The sequence below is a fragment of the Ostrinia furnacalis genome, unplaced genomic scaffold (genome assembly GCF_004193835.3).
Source record: "Ostrinia furnacalis isolate ACB-3 unplaced genomic scaffold, ASM419383v2 OfSCF7365, whole genome shotgun sequence".
Taxonomy (NCBI): Eukaryota; Metazoa; Arthropoda; class Insecta; order Lepidoptera; family Crambidae; genus Ostrinia; species Ostrinia furnacalis.
Window position 1 is genome coordinate 137,417 of NW_021137604.1, and position 15,919 is coordinate 153,335.

A 15,919-nucleotide genomic window follows, 5' to 3' on the forward strand; every position below is an offset into this window, starting at 1 on the left:
CAGTACTAATTATTTTACAATTAGCCGAGAGCTGGTTTTAGGAATAAAATATACCTAAGCAAATCACTCCGATTGAAATGTAATTAATTTAAAATATTCAGGAAGAAGGTCATAATTTCATATTTGGATTTAATTATTTTGAAAAACGAATACCAATAATACCAACTTACTAAAAAAACTACCTACGACATTATTACCAACTCACGCGCGCCTGAAAAATAGTTTCAGGTTTTTCACGAATTCAGTAAAAGTATTTGCAATGATTACAGAGTTTCTAGGAATCTGTCGTCTCGGCTCTAGTCACGCTTTCCAGTTCAGTCTAGTTTAAACTAACAAGACGGCCAATCGAAAGTATTATCTTGTTTTAATTCAAAGATCATGCTTTTAATAATTATCACCAATTGATACATTAGTAAAGTCAAACATTTGCATAATGCTCCATGCATTAAAAACACTGTGTGCTTACCATGAGCTTACGTTAGGTGTGCTCGCTAGCGACTGCGTAAAAAATTACATTAAATGTATGACATATTGTGCAGCGCCCCTAGCGGCTTCTTTCAAGATATAAAATCTTCATAGATTTTTTGACGTACCTACTCGCTAGCGAGCACACCTAACGTAAACTCATGGTAAGCACACTGTTCTGCTAAACTTTTGAACATATATTTCGAATGGGTCGACATTTGACATGGTCATCATGATCATCTTTGATAACAAGTTGATTCTAGACTGCAATGTCCTAACTAAAAACACAAAACGTTTCCTCTATGTGCCCCTCTCAATGTCATATTTTTCCATCGCATAAGTGCCGATACATAGTAAAATAAAAACAGAGCCTCGAATAATTAGAAATAATGTCTGGTAGAACCCCCGACGTAGCGGATCCATAATTTCAAGAGAACCATACTTTTTAACCACTAGACTACGCAAAAGCATGTTAGAGGTTACTGCTTTCGAAACGCCACTGCGAAAGTGATTGCATCTTTCTAGACTAGACTCAGCCCGTATTAAAAAAGGCAGAGTAAGAAAAACATAAAAATGTTCTTGACGCAATATCTCGATGACTAATTCCGATTTGGTGTAGAAGACCTAGTTAGGAATAGGCATTTCATGAAAATATCTATCAATCTATATATCTATATATATATATAAAAGAAAGTCGTGTTAGTTACTCCACTTATAACTCAAGAACGGATGAACCGATTTAGCTGAAAATTGTCAGGGAGGTAGTTTAGAGCCAGGAGAAGGACATAGGATACTTTTTATCCCGTTCGAAATTAAAAAAAAAGTCTGCTTATTTATTGCCATTAAGGCGGAACAAAGTTCGCCGGGTCAGCTAGTATTGAAATAACTGTGAGTGAGATGTTGAATTTAGTAAATTGATTTTCTAGACTCTATTTGAGTACCATGGAATTAGTCTAGAATTTTCTATTTGTTGCTGTTATTGGGAAAGCCTTACTAAATTCATAACTTCAATGAACCAAATATTGGATCATAAGTACGAATACAATAGTCTAAATATAGAAAAAAAACCTTGAAAAGCACCTACAATAATAACTCCAGACACGTTATTGTGAGGGTGAATTTTAGTATGGTACATATTTCAGAGATCTTTATTCCAATATAATAAGTAAACACAGCCCTATCAATAACAATAGGATAATGATATTTCCTTCAAAAAGTTTTCTTATCTCATATTGAAAGTCAATTTTGCTCAAATAACTTTTTGGTTTACAAGACGACATAAAATACTGTGATGGAACAAAAAGAGATATAGATAGGGAGCACCTATATGGATAAGTTATTGTTTCAATTGCCGATCACATACTAATAATTTCTCAAGACATTGCAGACAGCATCACTCGACCTCAAAATGACGGATTTTCCCACTTTATTTTGAACTTCATTCTTTATTCAAAAGCATTGGAAAAGTTATTTTCTGGCTGCCTGTTGCAATGTCAACTGTACAATGTCAAAAAAAGACACTAACCTGTATCACCCTCATCGGCAGACCGGTTTCTTTGGCCAGCTGCTCGCGTATATGCCTCGTCGGCTTCGGCGTCTGACTGAACGCCGACTTCAGGATCTCCAGCTGCTTCGCCTTGATGGTGGTCCTCGGCCCCCGCCGCTTGGAGCCTCCGTTGCCATCATCAGGGGACTTGTTCTCAGCCTGCGAGTCTCTGGTCTCTGGGTCTCCGTCCAGCGAGCCCTGGGAGGGAAAGAAAAACAACTGAATGCGACAATGTGGTCGAGCATCGGTTCCGGGGGATTGGGATTGTAGTTTCAAAGTGCTAGAGAGCATAGTTAACTTTAAGGTTGTTTTTGTTTGAATAAAATTCATCAAGTTCACACAATATCTAGAATTAGTCATCTGTGAATTACGAAAATGATATTAATTAGTTGTTGATTTGTATGAAAATATCATGCTAAGACGTTAATCGTCCGAACTCTATTCTTCTACTGAATTTCAATTTCAATCTACAAGAAGATTACAAAGATGAAAATAAAAGAAAGTAAGTCACATCAAGAATCGAAGAATCTTATTTATTTGCCTTGCCTCCGTCACTCCTGAAGTCAATCCGAACGAACGTCCTCTGTGAAATTTCTAGTTCCATGTGTTTTGACCTTGGACCTTAACCTATTTTCTAATTATCCCAAAATGTGAATGGTACAACACAAAATTAATGTAAATCTACCAAACATTGGTGTTTTCGTAAAAGGCCGCACCGAACCGGCCAATCTTATAATCATCAGAGTAAGCCTTCAGCAATGGACGTCCTGTGGCTGAAATGATGATGATGACTCATACAAAACTATAAATCTACCAACCTGGTCCTCCGAGTCCTCATGCGGCTTGGCATCGCCATTATGCGTGATGTCCGAGTGTAGCGCTGGGTGCGGCGCGTGCGCAGGACTACTGGAGTTGTTCGCTGCGCGGGACTCGTCCTCTTCTTCTTCGTCCGACCCTGAGCCAAGGAGGGAGTCCGCTGTGGAAGAAATTATGTTTTAGTGTTTGTTGCTAAAAGTCCTTGTAGTAGTAAAGATAAGGTAACACGCAGAGGCGGCGTTAAGCGTGGGCGATGTGGGCCACCGCCTACGGCCTCGCGGTACAAGGGGCCTCGCGACTCAAAAATGTTTAAAGCGAGAATAAAACAAAAATAAGCCGTAATGGGTGCGACTCTGGATGGGTGTGACTCTGCAAAGTATATTANCAACTACAGTCTGCAAATCAGACATATTGCTATGAGTTCGGTAAAATTCTTTGACAATTTTCAAAATTCGGTCAGATCAAACGCTACGCGGAAAATGTCTGATATTGGTATTTTCGAGTTCAGGATAATCGTATCTATCGATTTGATGCGGTTTTGGCCGTATTGCTATGAGACAAAAATTTTGGTCGTGGGCTCTCGTACTATTAGTTCAGTGTTTTTTTTTACTTTTAGACCTTAAAATCATTCTAAATCGCCAAATAAATGTGGTGGTGCATGGTAAATCTTTCTAATTTCATTTGTCCATTCATAAAAGGTCGCTACTAACCGGCCAATCTGGAAACCATAGACCACGTGCAATGGACGTCCTAAGCTGAAATAACGAAGATGATGATGATTCATACAAAACTATAAATCTACCAACCTCTCGAAAGCATTTCACAGAGGTCTATGTTCATCAGTGGCTTAAATAATGATGATGATGTAGCATACAAAACTATAAATCTACCAACCTGGTCCTCCGAGTCCTCATGCGGCTTGGCGTCGCCATTATGCGTGATGTCCGAGTGTAAGGCTGGGTGCGGCGCGTGCGCAGGACTACTGGAGTTGTTCGCTGCGCGGGACTCGTCTTCTTCTTCTTCGTCCGACCCTGAGCCAAGGAGGGAGTCCGCTGTGGAAGAAATTATGTTTTAGTGTTTGTTGCTAAAAGTCCCTGTAGTAGTAAAGATAAGGTAACACGTAACGTAAGAGAGCTTTCAAGGCATGTATATGTTTGAACCGTATCTTAACTCTCGTTTTAACGTAATAAAAACACACTCCCGCACCGCTCCACTACAGACTGATGGATCCTAGTTTGGCACTATTTTATTGTGTGTTTGTTGCTAACACCTTCCGACGATATCATAAAGTTAGCAGGAAAGCGCTGGATGCAGGCCGCTACCAACCGGGTAACATGGAAAGCATTGCGCATTGGGGGAGGCCTATGTTCAGCAGTGGACGTCCTATGGCTGAGATGATGATGATGATAATTGTTGCTAAGGTATAAGTAGTGGTTACTGAGTAAGTTCTTGTGGTAGTAGTGTGGGAGGGGTGACATGTAACGTAGGTAACAGAGCAGAATCATGCACTGTTTTTCTACCTTAGGAACCTAGTTATGCACTGTAGAGGTTTCATTAATTTTTGTAGCTAAGATACATACGAACTTTTAAAGTTCGTTAGCTATTGAAAAGACTTAAGTCAACCAAATCATCATCACATCTTTTCCAAGTACAAAGAAGTTAACATTCGCGTCATATTCCGCCAGTATAATTTTTCCATACTATCAAATTAAAAACTACTTTAAAAAGTAATAAATGTGATCGGAACTTTAATAACCCTTTAAAAAGACCGAAACTGACTTATCAAAAAGCAATCGCGCGACCCCACGGATGGTTTAACCAAATAAAAATGCAATTCCCGACCCTCCTGAGGAGGAATTAGCCGCAAAAACAATTACTTTGAGGGAGGGAGAGGGACCTTGGGCCTGGTCCTCGGTCTTTGAGGTGTTGCTACAAACGTAGGTATTTAAAAGATTTAAAAGCCAACATCTATTTTTTTCTTCCGTTGTGTTGGGGATTTATACTTGAGTTTTGAAAACTTCAGGGAAACCATACTCATCTTCCTTTATTTCTTTTCCACGAATTCTCGAAAGCTTTTGTTATTTTTTTTTACCAGAAAAGTTTTAATGCCATGATTATAACTTCCTCATTCTTCAGATATCAGATGTATTTGGGTTAGTTCTCGGATCTGAGATGTACCTAAATTTAGGTAAGAGAACATCTAGTTAGGTGGATCTAATCAACCCAAGAATTAAGATATTTAGGGGCTGTTGGCGGTGTAACATCGTTTGACGGTTTTGATGATACCTACTTAGATAAAGATAGTTTTCTGAATAGTGAAGTATGTAAAGGACAAAATGTAAGAAAAGTAAACAAATATTTCTGGTGATCTGTCAGTAACAACGATACTTTATGAAACTACTTATGTATTATTTATTTGCACAAAACCAAACAAAGTCGCTCGTCACCGTACTATCTGCGTGCGTTACCACCGCACCGTGTAATGAATTTTTAAGCACACCGTACATCTGATCACAATCTCTAGAGCAGGGATGGTGAACCAATGGTATGTGTTGCCACAATATTTTGGATACGCTACTGATCTCAAAGTTCACTACGAAATACTTAGGCTCAGTTGCATCACCTTAACTTTAAACGTACCTATAACTATAACCGATATTTTTGTATGAAGTTTGACAGAGTTTTGACCCAGGTTTACATTTTTTTTAGGATTCGGGCTTCAACCAGCATCCTTAACCACAGACTATTTTCTCCACCACTTGGCTATTTTCTCCAACTGCTAAAAATCATTAATGCTGTTATGGCGACAAACTTATGTAAAACAGTGGTAGCAGCTAGACAGAAATCCAATGAGTTCTACCACTAACCAAACTGAGCAGAAGATTTTGCACTGAGTATCAAACCCGGGACCTCTTTGTCTGAGACAGAGGCAGTTGAATTAAAAATTATGAACGAAAGTTTTTTTTGTAGTAAATAAAGTGTTTTGATTGGCTAGTATTAAGTACCTGCTTTTATTATTTTACTATTAATGAATTCTTCTATTTTTTAAACTGACTCGTTGATCCACAAAGGTTCGCCATCCCTGCTCTAGGGTCATACAGTTTGCTCCGCAAACAGAGGGAGCTGTGACCGGAGGACGTGTTGTTGTGCCAGTGATACGAACCATCCACTTATAACGGAAAAACGATTGTGGTTGTTTGGAAATAAGTGGATATTGTTAATATTGATACTTTGTGCACAAGGAAAAACTAAGAGGGTTGATAGGACTACGGTATTTAGGTACTCTATTGAAAGACTCTACAGAAAAGAATAGTAATTGTCACATTATGTCAAATGAAGTTAAAAATTGAAACTTTGAACTTAGAGCTCTCTGCTGTTTTTCTGTCAACTCTAATTAATTACCTTCCTACTTATCCATATCATTAAAGATACATGAAATTTAGCCTTGAGGAGTTACTTTATCAACATTTATTTAATATAGGACAATTTACATAAAGAAAAGTAATCGTACCTAATACCTTGTTGTATGCAAAAAAAAACATCCAATATATTTGCAGAAACTCAGTGCATAAGAAAAATCAATCGATTACATAGAAAAATAAACACGTCTGCACTTTCGTTACGACTTTATTTTGATATCCAATCTTCGTTAAAACGTCGTTGTGCGCCTGCGGGTCTATTAGGGCATGAACACAACATCTGTCGGGACGATCGTCTGTGACTACACGAACGTAAACATCCAGTAATTGAGATGCGTATCGAGTGTATATAGAGAGCTTTATATCAGTTTTGCTTTTATTTTTTTCATATGCAAAGTTTTATATGTTTTTTTAAATTGTACCTATTCGTTTTCTGTTTTATACATCTACTAATCTTTCATATTACAAAAAAAGGTTTATATTGACGACTTCTTATTTTCCTTCGAGGCTACAAAAAGGTATCTCGTACTACGTATTTTGATCAAAAGACCCTACACTTTTTCCCTCAAAATGACTTGCACTCGACGAAACGCAAGTCACGGCTGCCGGAAAAGTCGCTGCGATTAATATAAGTCAAGTCGGCGGCTTTATTTGGAGGTAATTATTAAAGTAATTTTGGAAGTTATGGTGTAGAACTTTTTTGTGGGGTTCTAGAGCACGACGGTGTATTGTTTCTGTTTTTGTAATGTCGATGTACCCTGATGTTCGAGGAATTTCTTTACCTACAGTTAGCTTAAACCAGTGGCATGCATCACTTGAATTTTCAGGTGAACAGTATTTAATGTCGACTGTATAACGGGCTATAGATTTTGCTACATGTACGTACAGATACCTAACAGTACCTATTTATATCCACATCGTTCGTTCGTTTCAGCCGAAAGACGTCCACTTCTGGACAAAGGCCTCCCCCAAGGATTTCCACAAAGACCGGTCCTGCGCCGCTCGCATCCAGGAACCTCCCGCGACCTTCACCAGATCGTCGGTCCACCTAGTGGGAGGCCTGCCCACGCTACGTCTTCCGGCTCGTGGTCGCCACTCAAGAACTTTCCTGCCCCAGCGGCCATCAGCTCTTCGAGCAATGTGCCCCGCCCACTGCCACTTGATTTTAGCGATTCTGCGGGCTATGTCAGTCACTCTAATTCTCCTACGGATCCCANGACAGACAGACAGAGTTACTTTCGCATTTATAATATTAGTTGGGATGGATGTGATTCTGGTCTGGTGGCATCTTGCCTAATGGCAAATCGCAAAAACTTCCCGATTAATCGGGACTATACGATGTTTACAGTTGATTTTCCAGAATATCGCAAATTCTTTGATACATAACGTTTGTACTGCCGGAATTCATTCTCCTCTGGAATGTCCCCAAAATTCCATTATTTTTGCCGTATCACTTACCGTTTTCGACATATCTGCGTGTGCAAATGACCTGCGCGTATCGATACGATTAATATTATAGGGAGTCCTTCGTACTTACATATGAACCTCAAGATGTATTTAACTCAAAAACATTTTACGAAACTATTGAATAAATAATTATAATTGATTTTTTGCAATATTGCAAATATCATAGGACTCATTGTTAGTACTGCTAAAGTTCATCACCCCTTCAGGAAACCCCCAAGATTTTGTGATACGTCAACTGGTACAATAGTCGAACATTTTATGGGATTTCTAGCTGTTACTCAGACAACTGGAGAACATTTAGCCAATGCTATACTGTAACACCTAGAAAAATATGACTTAAATATTGAAGACTGCCGTGGCCAGGGATACGACAATGGTGCAAATATGGTAGGTGTAAATAGTGGAGTTAAAACTCGAATATTGAATATTAACCCTAGGGCATTTTTCACACCTTGTGGCTGTCATAGTTGGAATCTACTATTGGTAGATGCAGCGAACTCATCTATGGTAGCAAAAACTTTTTTTGGTTTCATACAAAAAATGTATTTACTATTTTCAAGTTCAAGCAAGCGCTGGGATTTTATAAAAGGAAAATTAAAACTTACTAACTATAAAACCTTTATCAGACACAAGATGGGAAAGTAGAGTCGAAGCAGTAAAGGCCGTATTATTGCAATTTGATGAAGTGATTGAATGCATAAAAAACTTAAAAAATCAAACGGAGCACTCAGACACTCTCAGTGATTGCGATTCAATACTAAATGAAATGTTAAGTTTAGAATTTATCGTATCTTTACATGTGTGGTTGAGATATTATTGCGTGTTAATATAATAAGTAAATTATGGCAATCAGTACAAATTCATTTAAGCATTGCTCTTGAACATTTACACACATTTTGTGAATGGATAAAAGAGTATCGGGAAACTGGATTTGAGAAATCCCTGTCTGATGTTCGGAAATTTACTGAGAAAAGCTGTTATGACCTGCCAAAAGAGTCGCCAAAAAGAAAAGGATGTTCGATTATGAAAGCAGCGATGAACCTATACAGTCTCCCAAAATCCGGTATCAAACAGATTTTTTTTACGCCATGATTGATTCTATAATAACCAATATAGAATTAAGATTTACGTCTTTAAATCAACATTTTGAAGACTTTGGTTTTCTCTATGATTTAAGCGCGCTAAAAAATATGCCACAGGAGCAAATATTAAAACACTGTAACGATTTACATAACGTCCTGCGTGTGGGTGAGAGCAGTGACTTCCAACCATTTGAGTTATATGAAGAATTAAATACAATGATCCCGAATTTACCCAACTTCATTAAAGACGTGAAACAGCTGCTGTCATACATAACAGAAAATAGCTTGAAAGAAATTTACCCAAATATTTACATTGTCATCCGAATTTTATTAACAATTCCGGTAAGTACAGCCTCTGCTGAAAGAAGTTTTTCAAAATTAAAATTAATAAAAAAATATTTGAGAAACACAATGAGCCAAGAAAGACTTTCAGCTTTGGCTTTTTTATCAATTGAATCAGATTTGGCATCTAGGCTGGATTACGATACCATAATTAAGGAATTTAGTAACGTTAAAAAAGCAGGAAATTTCTGTTCCTTTAATAAAGAAATCTAATGTATTTTAAGATACACTTTAAGAAATGTATATCTCCACCTTTATATTAACGATTTGTAATTTTTCATTTAATACTTATTAATCTAATTTGTATTTTTATGAATAAAAACTTGGCAGTGTTAATTGTTTTGTTTGTTTTTATTATTTTATAAAATCCGTCTTCAGGTCGCCATAGAACAGGGCCTCGCGAAATCTGTCTTGCCCGCATCAAATGGCAATGCCAGATTTTGTATGGAAAGTGGCGTCTTTTTTTTTTCGCGCGGCCATCGACCAAACTTTGTTTTTTGATTACAAAATAGTGTAATAAACCAAACTTACTATGGCATGTATACCGCTAAACTCAGTCTGAACTGAGTTACGAGCATTAGAAGTTTGATGATTTTTATACTAGATTTGCTTTTTGTGCGCAAGTTTTGTAAGAAATTGCAACAAAATATGGCGCTATTTTTTTATTGCGCTTATTCTGCTCCATACTGATGTCTGGAGCCTTTAATGGATGGTATTGTTTGTTTACACATACAATCTCACTATTTTGTTGCAATTTCTTACAAAACTTAGCGCGCAAAAAGCAAATCTAGTATGAAAATCATCAAACTTCTAATGCTCGTAACTCAGTTCAGACTGAGTTTAGAGGTACACATGCCATAGTAAGTTTGGTTTATTACACTATTTTGTAATCAAAAAACAAAGTTTGGTCGATGGCCGCGCGAAATAAAAAAGACGCCAATTTCCGGCATTGTCTTTTAGTTGTTGCCCCGCCACTGGTAACACGTAACGTAAGAGAGCTTTCAAGGCATGTATATGTTTGAACCGTATCTTAACTCTCGTTTTAACGTAATAAAAACACACTCCCGCACCGCTCCACTACAGACTGATGGATCCTAGTTTGGCACTATTTTATTGTGTGTTTGTTGCTAACACCTTCCGACGATATCATAAAGTTAGCAGGAAAGCGCTGGATGCAGGCCGCTACCAACCGGGTAACATGGAAAGCATTGCGCATTGGGGGAGGCCTATGTTCAGCAGTGGACGTCCTATGGCTGAGATGATGATGATGATAATTGTTGCTAAGGTATAAGTAGTGGTTACTGAGTAAGTTCTTGTGGTAGTAGTGTGGGAGGGGTGACATGTAACGTAGGTAACAGAGCAGAATCATGCACTGTTTTTCTACCATAGGAACCTAGTTATGCACTGTAGAGGTTTCATTAATTTTTGTAGCTAAGATACATAGGTACGAACTTTTAAAGTTCGTTAGCTATTGAAAAGACTTAAGTCAACCAAATTATCATCACATCTTTTGCAAGTACAAAGAAGTTAACATTCGCGTCATATTCCGCCAGTATAATTTTTCCATACTATCAAATTAAAAACTACGAGTACTTTAAAAAGTAATAAATGTGATCGGAATTTTAATAACCCTTTAAAAAGACCGAAATTGACTTATCAAAAAGCAATCGCGCGACCCCACGGATGGTTTAACCAAATAAAAATGCAATTCCCGACCCTCCTGAGGAGGAATTAGCCGCAAAAACAATTACTTTGAGGGAGGGAGATACTCTATTGAAAGACTCTACAGAAATGAATAGTAATTGTCACATTATGTCAAATGAAGTTAAAAATTGAAACTTTGAACTTAGAGCTCTCTGCTGTTTTTCTGTCAACTCTAATTAATTACCTTCCTACTTATCCATATCATTAAAGATACATGAAATTTAGCCTTGAGGAGTTACTTTATCAACATTTATTTAATATAGGACAATTTACATAAAGAAAAGTAATCGTACCTAATACCTTGTTGTATGCAAAAAAAAACATCCAATATATTTGCAGAAACTCAGTGCATAAGAAAAATCAATCGATTACATAGAAAAATAAACACGTCTGCACTTTCGTTACGACTTTATTTTGATATCCAATCTTCGTTAAAACGTCGTTGTGCGCCTGCGGGTCTATTAGGGCATGAACACAACATCTGTCGGGACGATCGTCTGTGACTACACGAACGTAAACATCCAGTAATTGAGATGCGTATCGAGTGTATATAGAGAGCTTTATATCAGTTTTGCTTTTATTTTTTTCATATGCAAAGTTTTATATGTTTTTTTAAATTGTACCTATTCGTTTTCTGTTTTATACATCTACTAATCTTTCATATTACAAAAAAAGGTTTATATTGACGACTTCTTATTTTCCTTCGAGGCTACAAAAAGGTATCTCGTACTACGTATTTTGATCAAAAGACCCTACACTTTTTCCCTCAAAATGACTTGCACTCGACGAAACGCAAGTCACGGCTGCCGGAAAAGTCGCTGCGATTAATATAAGTCAAGTCGGCGGCTTTATTTGGAGGTAATTATTAAAGTAATTTTGGAAGTTATGGTGTAGAACTTTTTTGTGGGGTTCTAGAGCACGACGGTGTATTGTTTCTGTTTTTGTAATGTCGATGTACCCTGATGTTCGAGGAATTTCTTTACCTACAGTTAGCTTAAACCAGTGGCATGCATCACTTGAATTTTCAGGTGAACAGTATTTAATGTCGACTGTATAACGGGCTATAGATTTTGCTACATGTACGTACAGATACCTAACAGTACCTATTTATATCCACATCGTTCGTTCGTTTCAGCCGAAAGACGTCCACTTCTGGACAAAGGCCTCCCCCAAGGATTTCCACAAAGACCGGTCCTGCGCCGCTCGCATCCAGGAACCTCCCGCGACCTTCACCAGATCGTCGGTCCACCTAGTGGGAGGCCTGCCCACGCTACGTCTTCCGGCTCGTGGTCGCCACTCAAGAACTTTCCTGCCCCAGCGGCCATCAGCTCTTCGAGCAATGTGCCCCGCCCACTGCCACTTGATTTTAGCGATTCTGCGGGCTATGTCAGTCACTCTAATTCTCCTACGGATCCCACGGATCGGATATACCCACATAAGGCAGTGTTAACAAATTTAAAACTACTTATAGCTGCTCACCTCTACCTACTAATACTTGAAGATTTGACCCTAGTCATTTTATGTAATCAACGATAAATTTCACTTCCCACAATTTCACCCCACACTCTCCAATATTCCACGAACAAACACTAGAAGCAAAGCGACTGAGAGGGAGTCTTTTGATATAAAAGTGGTTGGCAGAAGGGCATAAGATGATTGCTTTTTGTTGTGTAGACCAGCAGATATACTGCATCTTCTATTATATTATTATAACTAGACGTATACTATAGTCTAAATAGATGTTACTTCAGATGTGATGTGACCTACATTCGACTCATTGAACAGGGAACTTCCTTCCTACTTTAAGTATTCTTGAATAATTTCTTCTTAATTCAATGGATTCGGACTGTGACCTATCTCCCAAGAAGCCTTTAAAGGTTTTCTCATAATTAATGGTACCTTTTTTAATGTTTTTTGTCCTCTTAGATCCAAAATCATCTTCTCACAAAGTTGGGCACATAATGATAGCAATACCTATAAGGCTGGGTCGCACCATCTTACTTTAACTAATAACAAACGTCAAAAATATGTCAAACTCCATACAAAAAACACCGGTTGTCGTTATAGTTACGGTTAATGTTGGGTGGTGCAACTCAGCCTAATGTTTTTAGATTTGCAGAGGTTTTACAAGCAACATCACGTGTCATTAATCTCTACATATTTTCAAACCCTATAAACATAGAAGTAGGTGTAAAAATATTCCGGAACTAATTTCTCATCCCAAAAGTAAAGTTGTCGAACAAATGAACACAAACTCTTGAGCTAAAGCGAGCGGAGTGGAGTGCTCGCGCCCTCTGCCTTGATAAGTGCACACTTGTATTACATGTTGCATTTATGCACTTTGCTCAAGTGTTATTGGATTTTGCATTTTTAATACTTCCTACTAATGTCCAAACTTTTCTGTGTAGTAGAACGTTTAAATTTTTTTTATGACTAAAAATCCTAGATATTTAATTATGTATACCATGTTTTTTTAAGCAAATAAATAAATATCTTATTCTATGTATCTATGATGGGATGCCTAAGTTGCTTTAACAGTAAATATACCTAACCATTACTGGTGCTTTTTTGTATTGAGTTTAACTGACTTTTGACGTTAGTTTTATATATTGTTTCATCATCATCATCATTTCAGCAACATGATGGCCACTGTTCACATAGGCTTCCCCCAATGATTTCCAGATAGGCCGGTTGCTAAGTAACGGCCTGCAACAAGACTGCTTCCTTCAACCTTTTTGAAGCCATTTGTCTACCTTGTGGTGGATCTTACAGTTCTATATTGTTCATGCCTTGATTTAAATTGGTTAAAAATATATCGTTGAGAAACGAGTAAGTATACTAAGCTGCTTTGTTATTTATGTTTTGGATAGCGAAACTGTTAATGGAGCTCTATATTCGTGTTTTGTTTGTAGATATTTAAGACTACATTGACATCTATTTCAGTAATTCGAAGGCGCTGAGGCGTGTATTGATAGCATTCAATTTCAGCTCAACAGAAGATCCCTACTTGTCACCCGTCGTAGCACACGCCCCAATTCTAAAATCAATTTTAAAACCGCCCCCCAAATAAACGACCTTCTTTGTCCGGGACAAACGGCCCTAATCGAATTCTGGCTGGAAAACCAGCCTTTATTGTCGTCGAATTTCAAACGTGGAACACATTCTCTTTGATGTGGGGAAATTCAAAATTTTGCGGCTTCTTTATTCGAAATTGGAACGATGTATCGTTGGTATCGTTGTGCGTAGTGTTGTGACAGCGGGATAAGGGCTTCGGGTATGAAAACCCACAACTTTTCGTTAAATATTGGTGCANAGATCCCACGAGTCGGATATACCCACATAAGGCAGTGTGAACAAATTTAAAACTACTTATAGCCGCTCACCTCTACCTAACCTACTAATACTTGAAGATTTGACCCTAGTCATTTTATGTGATCAACGATAAATTTCACTTCCCACAATTTCACCCCACACTCTTCAATATTCCACGAACAAACACTAGAAGCAAAGCGACTGAGAGGGAGTCTTTTGATATAAAAGTGGTTGGCAGAAGGGCATAAGATGATTGTTTTTTGTTGTGTAGACCAGTAGATATACTGCATCTTCTATTATTATAACTACTCGTACATAGATGTTACTTCAGATGTGACCCACGTTCGATTCATTGAACAGGGAACTTCCTTCGTACTTTAAGTATTTTTGAATAATTTCTTCTGAATTCAATGGAATTTGAATGGTATCTTTGTTAGATTCCCTATACCTACTGTTTTTTTGCCATCTTAGATCCAAAATCATCTTCTCACATAATCTTATGCACATAATGATAGCAATACCTATAAGGCTGGGTTGCACCATCTTACTTTAACTAAACAAACGTCAAAAATATGTCAAAATCCATACAAAGAACACCGGTTGTCGTTATAGTACGGTTAAAGTTGGGTGGTGCAACTCAGCCTAATGTTTTTAGATTTGCAGAGGTTTTACAAGCAACATCACGTGTCATTAATCTCTACATATTCTCAAACCCTATAAACATAGAAGTAGATGTAAAAATATTCCGGAACTAATTTCTCATCCCAAAAGTAAAGTTGTCGAACAAATGAACACAAACACTTGGGCTAAAGCGATCGGAGTGGAGTGCTCGCGCCCTCTGCCTTGATAAGTGCACACTTGTATTACATGTTGCATTTATGCACTTTGCTCAAGTGTTATTGAGTTTTGCATTTTTAATACTTCCTACTAGTGTCCAAACTTTGCTGTCTAAGAGAACGTTTCAGATTATTTTTTAACTCGAAAAATTATGAATGTCAGAACCTGTTTTTCTTTACAAGCTTTATATTGATTTTTACCTTAGCCTAAGTTTCTTTAACAGTAACTATAACCATAACTGGTATTTTTGTATGGAGTTTAACTGACTTTTGACGTTTGTGTTAGAGTTTCTAACAACCTATATTGTTTCAACGTCATCATCATCATTATTTCAGCCACACGACGTCCACTGCTGAACAACATAGTCCTCCCCCAATGATTTCCAGCCCGGTTGTCTGCATCTAGTCGGTGGCCTGCATCTACAAATACAGGAAGACGCTAGCGTCTTCCTGCTACTTTTATAAAGCCTATCTATCACCTTGTAGATCTACGGTTCTAAATTGTTTATGCCTTGATTTAAATTGGTTAAAAAAAATGTCGTTGAGATACGAATAGGTACGAGTATATTATTACGTTACTGTGTTATTTATTTTGGTAGCAACACTGAATAAAGCTCTACATTCGTGTTTTGTTTATCGCTGTTTAAGACTACATTGACATCTATTTCAGTAATTCGAAGGCGCTCAGGCGTGTATTGATAGCATTCAATTCCAGTTCAACAGAAGATCCCTACTTGTCACCCGTTGTAGCACACGCCCCAATTCTAAAATCAATTTTAAAACCGCCCCCCAAATAAACGACCTTCTTTGTCCGGGACAAACGGCCCTAATCGAATTCTAGCTGGAAAACCAGCCTTTATTGTCGTCGAATTTCAAACGTGGAACACATTCTCTTTGATGTGGGGAAATTCAAAATTTTGCGGCTTCTTT

The 15,919-nt window shown here is 37.7% G+C and overlaps 1 protein-coding gene across 1 annotated transcript in view; it reads right to left on the reverse strand.

The window, feature by feature from the left end:
- Positions 1–15,919, reverse strand: part of Lim1 (LIM homeobox 1) — an 81,268-nt gene that overhangs the window by 28,327 nt on the left and 37,022 nt on the right. The window contains 2 exon segments of the mRNA XM_028320232.1: positions 1,991–2,230; positions 3,722–3,879. Coding sequence (XP_028176033.1) covers positions 1,991–2,230; positions 3,722–3,879 — 398 coding nt within the window.